Consider the following 16,998-nt stretch of genomic DNA (forward strand, 5'->3'; position numbering starts at 1 on the left):
GCTCCTCTGCCTGCCTCTCCTCCCTCTCCTCTCTCCTCAGATCCCTGTGGCCCTGCTATAGGTTGGGGGGTCTCCCCTGTTGCTCTTTCTGGGATTTCTGATTCAATTGTGTTCTTTTTTTCTGGGTTTTGCTTGTTTGTTAACCTGTTTACCAAAGAATAAATAAAGTGGAGGCATCCTGCGTACTGTGTGAGCCTTTCCTTTAACATAAGGGGACAGTGAAGCACATCTGTCACTGCAAAACGTAGGATCAACCACACAATAGGGATCAGAGACACAGACATGAAACTAGACTGTCTAGAGGAATCGTGTGTATATACCACGCAAAGCCAACTGGGCGACACTTCCAGCGATGTGCATGCTGTCGAGAGAGTGCACGTGAAAGAAAAGATGATGAGTCTGGGAAGATCCACGCACACAGACACCCGTGTGGATGAGAATGTCATGCACCGTCCCCAGATATTCAGGGATCTGATGAGTAACTTTGTATCTGGAGTGAACGTGGCATGCACCCACAGGTCGCTACACTGCTAAAACTCAAACACATTCATAATCCGTGGGTCTCGTCTTCCAGAGATGCAATGCTTTTGGCCAAAGATAAGCAGCAGATGGTTACACACTAACCTCCTTAAACTCATTCCTTGGACCGGAGCACCACTTAGTGGTGTATAATGGAAACAAACTTGTGGAACTAGCCTATTTGGTTCTAATTATAACCAAAATCTGTGGATAGCGGCTTTTAGAAGCGATGTACGGACTTAGTACAGTGAGAGACCGGGATTCTTCTGGTTCCCACTCTAATTATTGGGGCGGAATGGTAGTGAACTGCTTTGATACTAAGACGGGTTTATTTTATTATTGTAAGTAATTCATACCTGATCAGTAATACACAATATTTTATGTCATGATTTATTTTGACATGTTTTGATGATAATTTTTCTGTGTTGTCGTTTGTGCTGCACAGATTGTATCGATATTATGTAGATAAATAATATCTTGATAATATCTTGATTGGCTGTCATGGTGGTGATGCCCGCCGACAATTAGAACTACGTCGCTACGGACACCTGCTGTCCCACCATGTCGTTCTTTTGGGGTTACAATATGCTCGTGGTGGGCAACACTCAAAGGTGGTTACGGAAAGGGAGCTCATTTGGGAACCCTGGTTTTATTACCCATCTTTAGGACCGGGGTTTACCCAGCCACAGCTATGGAACTCTGGTGGATTATTCCCGGGGACGTTTCCGACGACGGATCAAGTTGCTTTTTGGAACATAATATCCTCGGACCCTGAGCTCTCCATTGGTACCCGGGATTAACGCCGCCCCCTCGGTATCACCCCGAAATATTGACTCTTTGTCCGGTGGGCATTTATGTTTGGATGAATAAATATCTGTGCTGTTCCAAATAAACTCAGTTTGTGTTTTCCACCTCAACATTAGTTCTGTATGATGATTGGGGTGGGCTGCTATGATAACTTATTCTCCTTTTCAGCACAATATTAGCACTGTGTAGCTACGCTCCGGATAGCCAGAGTTCCACCACGGCTCCATTACATTACTGTCCCGATTTGTCTCGCCAGCACTAGTCTCAACCTGGAAAGGGCTAACCGCTGGTTTCTCGGCAGAAGGAAGCGCATGTTGGCGGGAGTACCCAGTCGGCGTACAGGGCATCCCGTCGCAGTAATGCCTTATTTATAATTTTTTTATATATGTAATGTAAGAAGGGTTGCTTATGTAAATAAAAGAGAATAATAATGAGAGACAAGAATGAGCAGCTCTGCGCCCTGAATATGATTTCAGAGGCAGCCGCCTGCCCCGTTACTAAAGCTCAGCGATCGTTGCCCTCCGCATTGGCCGGCAGCTTCTGATCATGTGGTTAAGGAAGTAGTGTATGAAGAGTGGCCAGAGCTGCACTTATTAACTAAGGTGTTGGGTGCAGGGAGCCTCCAGGCCTGAAGGTGTCACTGTGTGCGCTGGATTTCATGACGAGCAGGGGGTGTGTGTCTGTGTCACCCTGTATAAAGACAACCTCTGTCAGTCCTGCTCGCCTTGTTCTCCTGCTAACATGGCTCTGCTGAAGGTTAGGCTGCTTGCCTCTGTGGCACGTCACCAGCCTTGTGTGCCTGCCCTGCAGGCCAGGGCCAGGTAAGTGTGAGTGCCTGGGGGCTTCCTGATAAGTGATGGCCCTTGGTTTGTTAATGGATAGTTTACTGGGATTTGTATGGGCAATTGCCTGTTATGCTAGCAGAGTGGGCTGGCATTTAGTGGTCGTATCCTGCGAAACCCTGGCCCTTGCAAGGCATAATATATTCTGCCCTTGGGAATTCACCATCTGCTTGCACAAAGGTTAGAAGACCCAGGGTCTGGTTGATTAAAATGCCCAAGTGGCCTGAGGATTTAGCCTGGTTTTAGCATTTGCTGAGTGTGCCTCATGTGGGACTGATTACTCATTTCTTTAATTTAAATGCCTACCCTAGTATTCTGCATACTCTTTACTCTGGGGGATCAATCAAAGTGATTTAAATACCCTAAATCCATAAAGTGGCGAGGTGATGTTTTTAATCCATTGTCTGGCCTTCTGAGGTTAAATCCCCAGGTGCTGTATCGTGTGTGCACGTCAGATGGTGCTGATGTGATATACCATGTTTAAAGTAGCTTACTATGACATGTTAGGCTTAACCCTTAACTGACAACAGCGAGCCACACTTTACAGTATTTAAAGGGCATTTCAAGGTCAAGGTTCTGACAAACCCTTCCAAGGGGTTAAAAGCTGATATGTATGATACTATCCCTTTAAATTATGAAATGTGCTGATCTCTGTAAGCAAATGGGTGAAATGCGTGAGGCCTGCTCTGAGTAGAAGCGTGTTACAGGGAAGCGTGTTACACTGCAGTGTTTTGTTAGAATGCTGTGAGCTGGAAAGAGTGGGCTTTGATTCCACTGACTCTGGTATGTGAGTTACCCACTCTGTGTGAGCAGGAAAACCTGGACCAGATCTGCGCTACAGTGGATTCATTTCACTGGCCAGGCAAGTTTTGCTCTGCTTGTTTCACATACCCTGCTATTGTGCCCTCTTGGGGCTGTTCTTTGTACATTGCTCTGGGATTCAGAACCTTTACTCATCTGTCGTAGCTGCCTGTTGGCCTGTGACAAACTGTGCTCATCTCATATGTCCTATTCCTAACTGTTGGGATGTCCCTGACTGGTGTTTGCCTTCAGAGCAGGTCAATACTGATGGGGCTCCTCTTGGCATGGTTTCTGTCCCTGATAAGTGTGTTTTGGGAGCTGGGGAAAGCCAGTAGTCCTCTACTCGGTGTGGTTTAGTAACTGGTGAACGTTTGCCTTCAGGACTAGTTAACAATGTCAGGCCTCTCCTTTGAGTTGCTTAGTCCTTGCCGAGTATGTTTTTGGATCTGAGGACATTGGCCTTTGCTCAGAAAGGTCTGGTTTTCCTGGGTGCGTGTTAACAAAGCTAGGGAAAACCGATGGACTACGGGAGATGTTACTGGAGAGATGTTTGACCTCCGACAGAGGACGCTTACACCCCTGAGCACGTAGCATCCTGTGTATGACATGCTAAGTGACATGACGGCCAAAAACTTAACACAATATACTGGAGGAGGTAGAGGCGGGAGCCATGGCATAATTACAAATACTTGGAGCATTTTAGTAGATGAGGGAAAGGGGTCTGATACTTTCCTGCTGCCTGTGGCAGGTAGTAATTTAAGATGTTATATCCTGGAGCTTGGATTGTTCTAGAGAATCCACTGTGTGAAGCCCTTGGTCCCTATGATCAAACACTGAGCTTGCCCATGTGCCTGGGTAAGCGGTCAGAGAGATTATTTCAGGAGCTGGGTAAGGACTGTTTCTGTTTATAGATGATCTTGTGTGTCCCTGACCTTATAACTGTCCCTGCTGAATGCAGCAGACGGTGTCTGGCAGTCCCTCGTCCGCACCGTGCTCCTTCTCTACCCAACCGCTTTCCCTGTTCTCCGATATGTACACCTCTCCGAGCAGAGGGTGGATGGGGTCTATGCATAGCTAACAGCTTTGGGTGGTCTTGCCAGTGCTAAGCAATTAATGGTCTAATGTATTGGCTGCTAATGACCTAGGCACAGACCCTGTTATGCTCATGAAACCTGGCACAGGGAGCAGAGATGGGGAAATCGAGGTACTGGCATTCTCCCTAACTCATGTAAACGCACTAAAGGGCAAAAACTTGTGGACTTTGCACGCTAGTTGCTAGCTGCGCAGGATGGAGTGTCTCCCTTGTATTGGGACTAAAAATCTCCTTCATTTGTGATCTATGTCTAATCCATTGGGCAGTGCAGGTGTGCCCATTAACACAGTAGATCACCGGGAGACTGGTGGCTCTCTGTGTGTTGTTTGCCTTGGTAGCACAGCCTCTGGTTCATGTTTAAAACTTGATTTTATTTCCAGTTCCTGGTGGTCTCATGTTGAAATGGGCCCCCCCGATCCCATCCTGGGTGTGACTGAGGCATACAAAAGAGACGCTAACCCTAAGAAGATGAATCTGGGTGTGGGGGCTTATCGGGACGACAACGGAAAGCCCTATGTGCTAAACAGCGTGCGCAAGGTAATCTGAGAGAGCCCGGTAACTCGCTAACTTAATTTACGATTGCAAAAACTGATATCTTCACACAAAAAAAGGTGGATGCCGTTGTCAGAAAGTAAAGAGGATGGCTAGGTATATTAAAAAAAATATATTTGTCTCTCTAATCTGATGGATAACGTGGCTTAATAATATTTTTGATATGGGATGACTCTGATGCAGCTGCTGGAGGAGTTAATGGATTGTGAAAATCAACAACGGTCCAGTTAGCCAAATGTAAACACGAGACGTCCCTGAAAGGCCTAGCACGAGGTGTATGCATGGCTTATACTCCCGTGTCTGACACGTGAGCCTGTGTACTACTGAAACCCAGGACATTGACAGGAAGTGTAAAGTCTTCTTCCTCCGTTGAGTGGCAGAAAGCCAAAACACTAACGGTGCGGCCATGTCTCTCTGTCCTTAGAGACGTGCTCCTAGTAGACATCAAGGGATATCTCGGATCATTATAATTAAAGGGCCAAACGTTGCACTGAAAACCTCCATGAAATGGAGTGTTGGCTCCCAGAGGTGCGCCTTTTGGTGTTCGTCTACGTTTAACCCTCCTTGTATTTTGTATTTCTGTGTCCTTCCTACTATTTATCAGGCTGAGAAAATACTGGCATCAAAAAACCTGGACAAGGAATACCTGCCCATTGGTGGCCTGTCGGACTTCACCAAGGCATCGGCTCAGCTGGCATTGGGTGACGGCAGTGAGGTGGTTCAGAACGGACGGGTGAGAACCTATACGTTATTAAATTTTTCTTTTGTTTGCAGTGAAAAAGTAACTTAACGAAGCCCTCACCCGAGGTTGCCTCCTGACTAGTGTTTAGCTGCATTGCTAGTCTTTGGGATCTCCCTTTCATGCTAGCCAGGCTATCGTGCCCGTTAGTGAGGAGGACTTTTGGATAGCCCTGGTATCGAGTGTCCTTTGTTTTTTATACAGTTTGTCCTGAAAGCTAAACCTAGGGCTGTATAAGCATTGGCAATAGATTTTGTTTGTGTGGAAATGGGCATGGGACACTTAGCAGTTTTCACCTTGTTGTTGCAGTATATCACTGTACAGACTATTTCTGGAACTGGATCGTTGCGTGTTGGAGCAAATTTCCTGGTGAGTTAAACTTCAGACTTCAACCTGCCACCAACACACAATAGGGCTTCTTTATAATTGTCATTCCGATCCAAAGACTGGAAAAAGTTACTTGGGTCTTGGGAACAAACTCATAAGAACTCCAGTTTCCGTTTGTGAACATGGTGAAGATGTAAAATCGACATTACTGTGCGCTTAGCTCATACTGCGACTGCCGTATATTGCACAGATAACACACATGAGATGCGTGTCAGCAGGCACTGATACTTGTTGCTAACCCTGGAACAGCCCTTTATTTGTATCTAATACATTTTTGTTTTGTTGTTAATGTATCTTAATAGCAAAGATTCTACAAACACAGTCGTGATGTATATCTTCCAAAACCATCATGGGGCAACCACACTCCAATATTCCGTGATGCTGGCCTGGAACTGAAGGGTTATCGGTATTATGACCCCAAGACATGTGGCTTTGACTTCGCCGGGGCGTTGGACGACATCTCGGTAAGAGGGTTACCATGCATAAACGTGTTCTCTACTCAAATTTCCCATCCCTCCCTCTGATATCTGCATGCTCCGCTTTCAGTGCCCTGTCTTATAGCTGTACAAACTGCTTCTGCTGCAATTTGTGTTCTGCGCCTCTGAGAAGGATCCCTGGTGGTGTCAATGATGATTTCACCGGAAGGAGGATACCTAAACTTTTTTGGGGGCATTTAAATCATCCGTAAAGTAAAACTGATCGTTTTGAGCACTCTCACATTAAGTAGCTGAGCTCTCGGCCAAACAATAGAAGTTGGGAGACCAGACTGTTAATTGACAGCCTGATCTCCTGTACGTCGGCTGGGATTCGGCCCTGCTGAAGACGACGGGATGGAACATCCTTCAGTGCCAACTAATGTATTTGATGACTTACTGTTACGTTATGCTATGTGGTGTTTGGATGGGCTCAGGATGTCCAGAGTTAACCATGAGTGATATTGCTGGGTGCCTAAAGAGTCTCTCATTTAAACTCCAGCAACAAACTAAGGTGAATCTATAATTTTCTTGTGTCTAGAAAATTCCCGAACAGAGCATCATCCTTTTTCATGCCTGTGCTCACAATCCCACTGGCGTGGACCCGAGGCAGGAGCAGTGGAAGGAACTGGCAGCTGTCGTCAAGGTACTTGTCAGGACAGCAAAATCTTTATCTGCTCTGAACCACGTCCGTTTCTTCTGTGGTCAGATGCGTAAGAGTATGCTAGACCTTCTGGAGCTGAGTCTTTCTGAACTAGGTATGCAGTACCCAACTGTACTGGCTTTCCATGTGAAGGTCCACTGGGCGTCAGGTCTGGTCTTTGTAGCCTAGTCTTTTACGTGATACATGGCCTGTTGCACAGCTCTCGGTTGTGTCTCTGGAAAAGCATGTGTAGATTTCATCTGTGTGGCCGGGTGCTTTTATGTTTTTCTTGCTAAATCGTCTCAGCATGCTCCCATATTTCCTTTTTTATTTTATAGAGTCGACGACTCTTCCCGTTCTTTGATATGGCGTATCAAGGATTTGCTAGTGGAGACACAGACAGAGATGCATGGGCTGTTCGTTACTTTATCCAGGAGGGACTGAATGTGGTGGTGTCTCAGTCCTATGCCAAGAATATGGGGCTGTATGGTAAGAAACTTGAGCGCAGAGTGAAGAGGATTAAAGGAATCAATAAAATAAGCAGTGCCTAGGAAAGGCTGACACAGATGGGCCCCTAAATACACAACACCACCACCACCCTGAAAAACAAGCTCTAGTGAATTCTCTGTTCATGCGAGTTCTGTCGGTTTCAGCAGGTGTTTTCATATTTAGGTGAACGAGTTGGTGCTTTCACTGTGGTGTGCAGCGATCCTGATGAAGCTAAGAGAGTGGAGTCTCAGCTCAAGATTTTGATCCGTCCGATGTATTCCAACCCACCTCTTAATGGAGCCCGAATTGCAGCCTCCATTCTTACCCAGCCTGAGCTGCGCAGTGAATGGTAATAAAAAATGGTAGATATTGGAGCCTGTCATACGTATCGGTGCACGATCGACCGTGTTTGCACATGCTGTGGGGTTTTTTTTTTTGACAAGTGGAGTGTTATGTCTTGAAACTCTGTAGGCTCCAGGAGGTGAAAGGAATGGCCAACCGAATAATCAGCATGCGGGAGCAGCTTGTGTCTAACCTAAAAAAGGAAGGATCCATCCACAGCTGGCAGCACATCAGCGACCAGATCGGAATGTTCTGCTTCACTGGCCTACGTCCGGAGCAGGTTAGATGCGTATTAGCTGCTGTTCTGCTAGATGACGGAAACCGCTCTTATTTTTATAAACTACCCAAATACCTCTTCTTAATCACTCTGTTTTCTGACCCATCATCTCCGTCTCTAATCTCTTCTTTCTTAGGTGGAACGTCTCATGAAAGAGTTCTCTATCTACATGACTAAGGATGGACGCATTTCTGTAGCAGGTGTCACATCTGGAAATGTTGGCTATCTTGCTCATGCCATCCACCAGGTCACAAAGTGAGAGAGAGCGCAAGTCTTTAATTGACCCTCACTCAGCAACCAGACTGACATATGGAGCACTTTCGCATTTCATCTCAAACCATTACTACATTAAAACAGTTCCCATGATTTTCGGCCTTTGTAAACTCCTTGCCACCTCCAAGAAGAACGCGGTACTACTTTGAAGTGGCTTGTGATGAGGAAGAACTAGAGCCTTGGTTAAGGTGGCTTTAACCCAATGTGTACTAGATGGCATACAAAATTAACTGTAGTACAAGTGCTGAATGGAAGTCTGTAGAAAAAGGTTATGATGGGATGTCCGATGTGTTTCCTATCCTGGGGCCTTTGATTTAAGCCTCTCTGGTAGCAAATTTGCTTAGTAGTCACTTGATTTAAGCTTTTAGTTTGCACCGTGGTCCTTTCTTTCCACTTGACAAGTTCCACATCCATCTCTGATGCTGGTATTGGGAGGGTGCATCCATATGAATGTCAACCAATTACATGTACTGGTTTTTCAATAAAGTTCCTCTGAGAACAGGAATGTGGTCTTCCTTTTTCCCCCCATTCACTTCTGATTATTCTTGGGTTTTACTGCTTCTTGTTGACGGCCTGGTGTATTTTGCTAATTCTTTTCTTATCTGCACCGGCTGTCTGACCGTTCTTAATTTACAGGGCTCTGCTTGAGAATGGTAGCGAAATCCATTTGTAGTTTGTGTGGCTGAGCAAACAGTGAGAGATCACCTCAATCACCTTTTGCTCGGGTATTAGCACACATGGTTGAGAAAGGAGACATAACCCTGTGCTCATTAGGATGTAGTAACAAGCAGAGACGTCTGTCATACAGGGTTGTGAGAGCAACAAAAAAAAAAGTGTATCCATACCCTGTCTATCCACTATCTACAGTCTCCTTTGCATATTTACAACTGAATTACTGCGCCCCCTACAGCAGATGTCATAGTTGCATCACTGCATTATGGGTAACGATCTACTAGCTTTTCCCTTAACGGCGGTACGTGCCCCGCCCCCTGCACGGAAAGCGTCATCAGGAAATGAACTACATCTCCCAGAGAGCAGCGCGCAGCGGTCACATGCCTGTGCAGCGTATCACGTGCTTTGGGATTGGAAGCCGCTCAGCTGATCAGGTAAGAGGGAGCAGATTCATTGTTACCCGAAAACGTTCGTTTAACCCTATCCCCGCTGACGGAAGGAGGGCAGCTAGTGATTTGGGGGACTTGACATAAGGAACAGGTAACTATGGATCAGAGATCGCCGCAGGCAGAGGGGGAAAGGGAGTCCGGGGCCTCGTACATCTAGTATGCATGCAGAGTGGGGTAGCTAAGAGACAAAAAGGCCCAGGGACCCCTTAGTTTGGGGCAAATAGAATTTGGGGACTGAACTCTTGGTTAAGGGTAGACAATGCCTGGAAGTGCATGAGTTTCAGCTTAATAATATCCGTGGTCAGATATATAGGACCTGGAAACAGTAAAGATGGTGAATACAAACAACGTAGGGCAACTCTGTACCGTGGGCATGTCCAGAAGGGCAGAGGCCGAAATCCTTATGTCCTTCTTTCTCGTACCTACCAAAATGGCAAGTAACAGGCAAAGCGCCTCAGAAGAAGCACCCACGCAGTTAAAATGCTCCGTGAGTGACTCTTGTCCAATTTTGCTTCAGTCATGATGTTGAGACACCACAGGCCTCCGTGCATGGTAACATGACTGTGTGATATGACCTTTACCTTAACCCCTGCAAAGAGTCCTGAGTGCCCAGGCAGATCTGGTGCAGTGCCATTACTCTGAGATATTCTCTTGTGTTATTAACCCCGTGTCCGTTTTACTTCCAGGATTGAACACCACAAGCCGATGCTGTGAGGCTGCAAAAGCAAAATGTCCCTTGGAAATGTTGCTATCAATGCCGACTATTCGTGGGATGCAGGAGAGAGGGCTAGACTCTTGCAGAGCCCTAGCGTTGGGACAAGCCCAGAGTCGCGGAGGCTGGCTGGGGGAACATCGCCTGCTGGGGCTATCTTCATTGTCGTTAATGCAGCACTGGGTGCCGGGCTATTAAACTTTCCTGCTGCGTTCAGTGCTGCCGGAGGCATAACTGCTGGAATATCTCTACAGCTGGTGAGTAAACTGGGCAAGCAGGAGTGGCTTTTTCAAGAATATGCTGACTGTCCTGTACTTGTGAGCAGAGGACAGGCTCTGCTGATTTAGCTACTCTTCGTACCCTCCCGTGTTCTGCTGCTGGGTAGCCTGGTTCGTGCCTCTGATCGTATTTGTGGCTACCATTGTTTGCAGGTCCTCCTGCTCTTCGTTATCAGTGGTCTGGTGATCCTGGCATACTGTGCAGATGCTTGCAGTGAGCGGACGTACCAGGAAGTGGTGCGCGGTGTCTGTGGACGCACCGCCGGCATGCTCTGTGAGGTTCTCATAGCCGTGTACACGTTCGGCACCTGCATCGCTTTCTTCATCATTATCGGGGACCAGCTGGACAAGCGTAAGTGATCCAGTAAGGGTGTGTTTGTAGCTGTTCCCGTTACAGTGCTAATTTATCTAGTTCTGGAGAAAGTGCAGACGTTGCCATAAACAGAGCCATGCCGCTGAGTCTTTGTGGGCTTAGCTGCTGTATTTTACATTGTAGTCCTGCAGACATACGCTGCTTGCCAACTACATCAATGCATTGTACTTTTAACAGAGCATAGTGTAATATTGGAAATATTATTAAGCATATCAAACACGAGTCTGGTGAAGACACATCTTGTAACGTTAAGGTAATCACTTCCTAATGGAGTGGGCTGTTTCTCTGTTTTTTCCCTGTGGTCTCTATGCTTGTGACGGTACACTGGAGCAGTTCTTGGCGCCATGATGCACAGTGAGGCGGGTAGCAGTGTGCCGTGGTTCGCAGACAGAAAATTCACCATCACTGTTACCGGTCTTCTCTTCATCCTGCCGCTTTCCCTTCCCCGAGAGATCAGTGTCCAGAAGTACGCCAGGTGAGGACACCCCTGCATTCTGTCTCGGAAGGATTTCACGCTGATGCGCGCATTGACTTGGCATTTTAATGATTACACGTCTTCTCATCCGTTCTTTCTTAAATGATGTCCTGGACCCATTTCTACATGTGTTCTTTATAGCAGTATACCTCCTCCTTTGACTTTTTACACCACTGTACTCCAATGGGTCTCATTGCTTCTCTTTCAGTTTTCTCAGTGTTCTTGGCACATGTTACGTGACCGTTATAGTCATTGTCCGCTGTATCTGGCCAAATAGTGAGAGTCCATCGAATGATGCCCCAACCAGGTACTGAGATCTACACGTTACTTTTAAGGTTCTTTGCTTTGTCTAGCAAGGTAGCATGAGTTTTTGAAACTGTAATGTCTATGCTGATGTACACATAAGCCACAGCTATTCTTTCTATGTGTTCACTGTCCACTACACGTGTACAAATGAATCAAAAACCATTTGGACAATGGTTTTGTTTCATTTTTGGTCCATTCCATTTCGGACAACGAAGTAAGCTTCATGCCTATTCAGGGAAACAAAATTTGTCATTCACCCTCACACTCTCTCAGAATGTCTTCCTAGCTTCCCCTCTGACCGCTTCTGTGTACGTGCTGTGCAGCTCTGCTTTTCTCATCCATGATTTCCTTGTATCTTGTTGTTCTTTCTTTGTCCGCTTTTCCGTGGACATGACCTCCCATGAACTTCTGCAAAATGGCGGAGCTTCTGGGCACACACTTTCCCCCGAATAGAGGAATGGGGGGTGGCCCGAAAGCTCCGATCTTTTGCCCAGAGTTTCTTGTCAGTCCTTTACTTTGTATCGCCTTTCAGTGATCCTGCATTGCTTATCTTTACATCTTATGCTTAATCCCCTTTGACTTCTTTCCTTTGGTACCTTTTCAGCCCATCCTCCTGGCTTGCTGTGTTCAATGCAGTGCCCACAATCTGCTTTGGATTTCAGGTAAATTCCACTTCACTATTACATTGTCTCGTTTTATTTGCCCTCTGTGTACTTTCTTTTTTGATCTTTCTCGTAACTCTCTTCTCTGGTAACTGTGTTTTTAACTGTCCTTGGCAGTGCCATGTGAGTAGTGTGCCCGTGTATGGCAGCTTGCAGCAGCAGGACATCAGACGCTGGGGTTATATAGTGACGGTGGCCATGTTGATCGCTTTGTGTGTTTACACTGGTACAGGTAAGAATCGACACAAAATGTATGGTGTTTCTCTGTGTGGGGTTCTCATGCAGCACTTTAATGTATTAAGGAACTGGGAGAAGACTTCTTCGGTTTGTTGAATTGGTATTGTTCCCTGTTTCCCTAATCCTCTATTAAGTTACCTATTAAAGACGTTCCTACTAGTGGGTCCCTTCTCCAGATGGCCATTCTCTCTATACTGTTTCTTGTTTGCTTGTCACTTCCTTTGTGCTTTTCACTGTGGTCCTCCCTTTTTGAGGTCTTTTGATTGCCCCGTTTTAGTTCTGCATTTTTGGGTAGCCCATTCTTGTATTTTCTTCTTGTTTTGGCCTTCTTGGCAGGAGCCTTTTCTTCTTGGCCTCTAGGTTGGTGCCTTGGTGTTTGTTTTCTTTGCTGGGACACCTTTTTCTTGCCATTCTTATGTTGCACTCGGTTGGTACCTTCTCTTCTGTGATTCTTGGCTGTACCATGTTTTCTTACAGTGGTCTTGCCCTGCTTGTTTGGATGTTCTTACTTTTAGTGATTATGTCTTTCTCTTGCCCTCTTGTATGCTGTCTTCTTACCATGTTTATTTTCACTTTGCATGTGACAGGGACCTCTTGTTTTCTGTCAATCAGAACCTGCTCTTGTTCTCTTGACTGCTTCCTCTTGTTTTTTCACAAATTGATTCTCTCTATCTTACATTATTGGCTATTGCCTGGTGTCTATTTGGTCCTCCTGATCCCAGCCTGGTGGATATTATCTTCTCATGGTTATGTCTTGTTTAGTCCCTCCACTTGTGGTGGGACCGCTTTTACCGTTCTTTACCTCTTGGCTGGTCTGTCTTCTTTGTTGGGACCGTTTCTCCTTGCACCAGTGATAGTAATTTCCCCTTCTTGCTCTTTTGGTTGGGGCATTACTTTTTTTTCATGTGTACACTGAACGCTATTATTCTTGCCTCTGTTGTCCTATTTAATTAGTGCCTCCACATGATTGCATAGACTGCTGGTTGAGATCTTCTTTTATTGGCCTTTAGACTTTAACATTCTCTTCTTGCTGGTCCTTTTTCTTCTGCAGCCATGATTATTGTGGTTTTATTTGCCAGCATGCTTGCTTACTGGTCATTTCTGTCTGTTTAGGAGTTTGTGGCTTCCTGCTCTTTGGCTCTGATGTGAACCAGGATGTTCTGCTCTCATTTCCATCAAATGATGTTGCGGTTGCTGTAGCGCGAGCCTTCATTATTCTGTGTGTGCTTACCTCATATCCTATCCTGCACTTCTGTGGCCGGTGAGTGTTCCTAGTACCCGTTGTAGTACGGGATTCAGCTAAAGATTGCATAAGATCATATATGACACACGTAAAAATATGACCAAGTCTGCATGTACATATGTTACATTTAGAGGTGGGACCCTGCTAACGTTCCCTAAAGTTTAACCAGAATATGATTTAATATTTGTTAAGGAGACGCGCCGTTATTGAGACTCGCGTGTCCTCCGCTGCTGACTATTAGCTGGGCGTGCACTACCCTTGCCATGTTTTTTTTCTTGCAGGGCAGTGATGGAGGGTCTCTGGCTTCGTATGACTGCACAAGAGCCCGGGGAAGACAGTGGCAGAGAACAGCGCAGGCGGATCTTTCAGACTGTGATTTGGTTTTTACTCACATTGCTCCTCGCGCTCTTCATTCCAGACATTGGCAAAGTTATATCACTGATCGGAGGGCTTGCCGCATGCTTCATATTCATATTTCCAGGTCAGATGTCATCTCGTAGAAATGGAGAGTTTTGTACTAACCAAACATGCTTGTGTATGACTTATAGTATTGAACACAGCATATTCTGTCACTACTGCTGCTATGCTTGACAGAACTCACAGGGGAGCAGGAGTATTCTGTGATGGAGAAGACACTTTATCTAAATATCTATCTGTCTTGCACAGGTCTTTGTCTCATACATTTGAAGCTGTCTGAAATACAGGAACAAAAGAGCAGGAGGTAAAAACCACTTTGCCTTTTCATTTATAGAATGTGTTCATGTTGATTCCTCGGGCACTGCATACAGAGTCTCTCCACTCCTACTGAGTGCGCAAAGTCACAGGGATTCCAGTCTGCTTTGCATGTAAGGATCAGATGCACTGTGCAAGAATCGCACGGACAGTGGCTGGTTCCTGGAAGCAATGCACCTATTATTTCTTAAGAAACTGCTCATGGATTATGTTAGTTATTTAGAAGAACACACACCCACCGCTTGCAGTTTCATACACGATGATTGTGTGCTTTCACATTGCAATTCTTGTTATGCGGCCGTTTATTGTCACTGTCTGATGCATCTGACTAAATCGAGAGATTATATCGCACACGTTACAGTGTGAATAGTGTTTCTCCAGGGCTGAAAGTTAGACGTGCTGATTAAGTTTACTGAAAAAGAGATTCTGCAGGCTTTTCCACATCTAACCCATGCGTATAAAGCACTCTCAAAGACTGTAACCTTGCTTCAAACCCTATCATCCTCAGTTCATGTATACAAGCAGTGAATGCTAAGCGTGTTGTCCTAACCATCTGTCTTGATATTGCAGCTGGTGGGCAATGGTCAGTTATGGAGTTGCCATGATCACCCTTGGAGCTTTCATCTTTGGACAAACAACTACCAAGGCCATCTTCGTGGACCTAATGGGATGACGTTGAAACCTGCAGCTGGACTGCAAGAAAACGATTGAATATTGCAAACTTATCTAATATACTCCTTCCTCATCAGTAATAAGCGGAAATCCCACAGTCCACCACTTCTTCAGAGGCCTCCTGGGTAAAGGCACATTCCCAACAACTGGGAGTAAATAAAAGGGATCCAAGCATCGTGCAAGCGATTTGATTGTATGCATATTTTATTGGCAAATATCCGGCAAGGTAACATACATACAGTTTTTGCTGCTGAACTGGAACTTATACCTCCATCAAGCATGTGGCTGTCATCTGCCATAGTGCAGTAAAGGTGTATTTTTTTGGTTTTTATTAGGCTGCTCAGCTTTACATGATTGGAATTTGGGTTCTCTGACAAGTCTTTCTTCTAAGCATTCTTACTAATCAAGTGGACTTGGCCAAAAACAGTAAGGATGTTTGGTGCTGCTGTTGTAAAGACAAATCTAAATACGCTGGGCACAGATAGTTTGCCAGGTGAAACAAAGACTGCATTCCGTTTTCCAGGGCTTAATGAACTCCTAACACGTGCAAAAATGCATTCGTCTTGTAACTGGCTACAGCCACGCAATGTGACCTTTATGTATATTGCTAGGAATAGGCTACTAAATAACACCGGCACCAACCCACCCGCCCGATTATAACCAAATATAGACATGTTTACTATAATGAACAGATTGTTGGTGAAACTTGCATTTTTTTCATTTATAAAGGGACTCTTGCAATATTGCACATTTTATTAATAGTTAATTACATATGGTGATGGTTTTATTTATTTTTTTAGAAATGGAGCCAGTGTGCTTCTGGATGTATAGGTGTAGTGTGAGCAGCTCAGAGAGGCATAGATAATAAACATTACATTGATTTTCATCCTCAGTGTATTACGTACAATCATATAATGAACGAAAGACGTTTTTCAGTTTAGCATTTATTTCTTTAACTGTGCGGTTTCGATGAAACAGATCAAGGATCGGGTGGCCTTCTGTTATTTCAAGTTTGTTCTCTTCATAAGCTTAGGGAGCCCCCATAAGCATCACATACGTGACCCTATTATACTCCAGGGCCGTTTGCTTAAACACACAAACATGGCTCCTCTGACTTCAAGTAAGCTGCCACACCATTGTATGCATTTAGTATTCCTGCACATGTTCATTCTGTAGACACTGATTGTTGTGGATATTCCTTTTTCTGTCTGGTTTTTATTTAACCCCTTAATGACAAAGCCTGTACATGTACAGGCTCAAAATGCATTGTTTTCAATGGGTTTAGGGACCGCTCATTGTCCTTAAGGGGTTAATAGTAAATTCAGTTTAATTACAGCGTAAAAAGAATAAGAGTGGGCCAGCTGTGCCGATCGGTCCCTCTGGCCTCATGCGTAAAACTGACAAAACCAAAGTTAATTTTCAATATCTGAATTTAACAAACCAAGTCATTTTGTGTTCCATCTTATCTTAAGAGTGGTTGTGAGTATTAAAGTGACCCTTTCTGCACCTAAGGTGACATACATGCTGTTTTGGGGCAAAAAAGGGTACCCGGTGCTCTGTTGGTTAACCCGTTTTGTTTACAACCGTTTCTTCAATAAAAATACTAAAGTTAAACTTATCTTACTTTCTTAAAATATTAAGTGTCTGTGTGTAGTCGGTTGTGATTGGAGGTGGGAGATGTACCCCGGCCTCATCTCCAACAGGTAACATAATAAGCCATGTTTTATCAACACCAACATTACAAAGCAGGACTAAACCACACTATTTACGCATTTCAGTAAACTTTTGTGGAAAAAAACACCTACTAGCAAGTTGTGCCAGGTAACAAGCGCCTTCAAGAACCCGGACAGATGTGCCTGAACAATAAAACCTGTCTTCACCTGGAGATTCAGAAAATGTGCAAAACACCTGTGTCTACTTCTGCCGCAACACTGTATCTGTGGAAAAAGA

General features: G+C 45.1%; 2 protein-coding genes across 3 annotated transcripts; both read left to right on the plus strand.

The window, feature by feature from the left end:
* The first annotated feature begins 1,986 nt into the window (after positions 1–1,986).
* GOT2 (glutamic-oxaloacetic transaminase 2) lies at positions 1,987–8,742 on the plus strand. Its single transcript, XM_053448446.1, has 10 exons — positions 1,987–2,147; positions 4,443–4,599; positions 5,219–5,347; positions 5,663–5,722; positions 6,043–6,204; positions 6,755–6,859; positions 7,195–7,345; positions 7,529–7,694; positions 7,817–7,967; positions 8,101–8,742. Exons 1-10 carry the CDS (start codon positions 2,068–2,070, stop codon positions 8,221–8,223), a joined length of 1,284 nt encoding a protein of 427 aa, XP_053304421.1. The 5' UTR covers positions 1,987–2,067; the 3' UTR covers positions 8,224–8,742.
* Positions 8,743–9,321: 579 nt separating this feature from the next.
* Positions 9,322–15,934, plus strand: SLC38A7 (solute carrier family 38 member 7). 2 transcript variants are annotated; one of them, XM_053448443.1, is made up of 11 exons: positions 9,322–9,343; positions 10,045–10,327; positions 10,502–10,700; positions 11,055–11,196; positions 11,405–11,503; positions 12,107–12,164; positions 12,282–12,396; positions 13,515–13,662; positions 13,926–14,125; positions 14,311–14,365; positions 14,947–15,934. In XM_053448443.1, the coding sequence occupies exons 2-11, from the start codon at positions 10,088–10,090 to the stop codon at positions 15,047–15,049; spliced, it is 1,359 nt and encodes a 452-aa protein (XP_053304418.1). In that variant the 5' UTR covers positions 9,322–9,343; positions 10,045–10,087; the 3' UTR covers positions 15,050–15,934. The 2 variants fall into 2 exon arrangements, with proteins under 2 accessions (XP_053304418.1, XP_053304420.1); XM_053448445.1 differs by lacking the exon at positions 9,322–9,343 and having other exon boundaries at positions 9,994–10,327.
* Positions 15,935–16,998: the final 1,064 nt, after the last annotated feature.

The sequence above is a fragment of the Spea bombifrons genome, chromosome 10 (assembly GCF_027358695.1).
Source record: "Spea bombifrons isolate aSpeBom1 chromosome 10, aSpeBom1.2.pri, whole genome shotgun sequence".
NCBI lineage: Eukaryota > Metazoa > Chordata > Amphibia > Anura > Pelobatidae > Spea > Spea bombifrons.

Bases quoted from the DNA above. Each gene is read 5' to 3' on its own strand.
- GOT2 (XM_053448446.1), top strand. From the start codon at position 2,068: ATGGCTCTGCTGAAGGTTAGGCTGCTTGCCTCTGTGGCACGTCACCAG. The intron at 2,148-4,442 runs GTAAGTGTGAGT...TTTTATTTCCAG, and splicing joins GCCCTGCAGGCCAGGGCCAG to TTCCTGGTGGTCTCATGTTG. The intron at 4,600-5,218 runs GTAATCTGAGAG...ACTATTTATCAG, and splicing joins TGCTAAACAGCGTGCGCAAG to GCTGAGAAAATACTGGCATC.
- SLC38A7 (XM_053448443.1), top strand. From the start codon at position 10,088: ATGTCCCTTGGAAATGTTGCTATCAATGCCGACTATTCGTGGGATGCA. The intron at 11,197-11,404 runs GTGAGGACACCC...CTTCTCTTTCAG, and splicing joins AGTGTCCAGAAGTACGCCAG to TTTTCTCAGTGTTCTTGGCA. The intron at 14,366-14,946 runs GTAAAAACCACT...TTGATATTGCAG, and splicing joins CAGGAACAAAAGAGCAGGAG to CTGGTGGGCAATGGTCAGTT.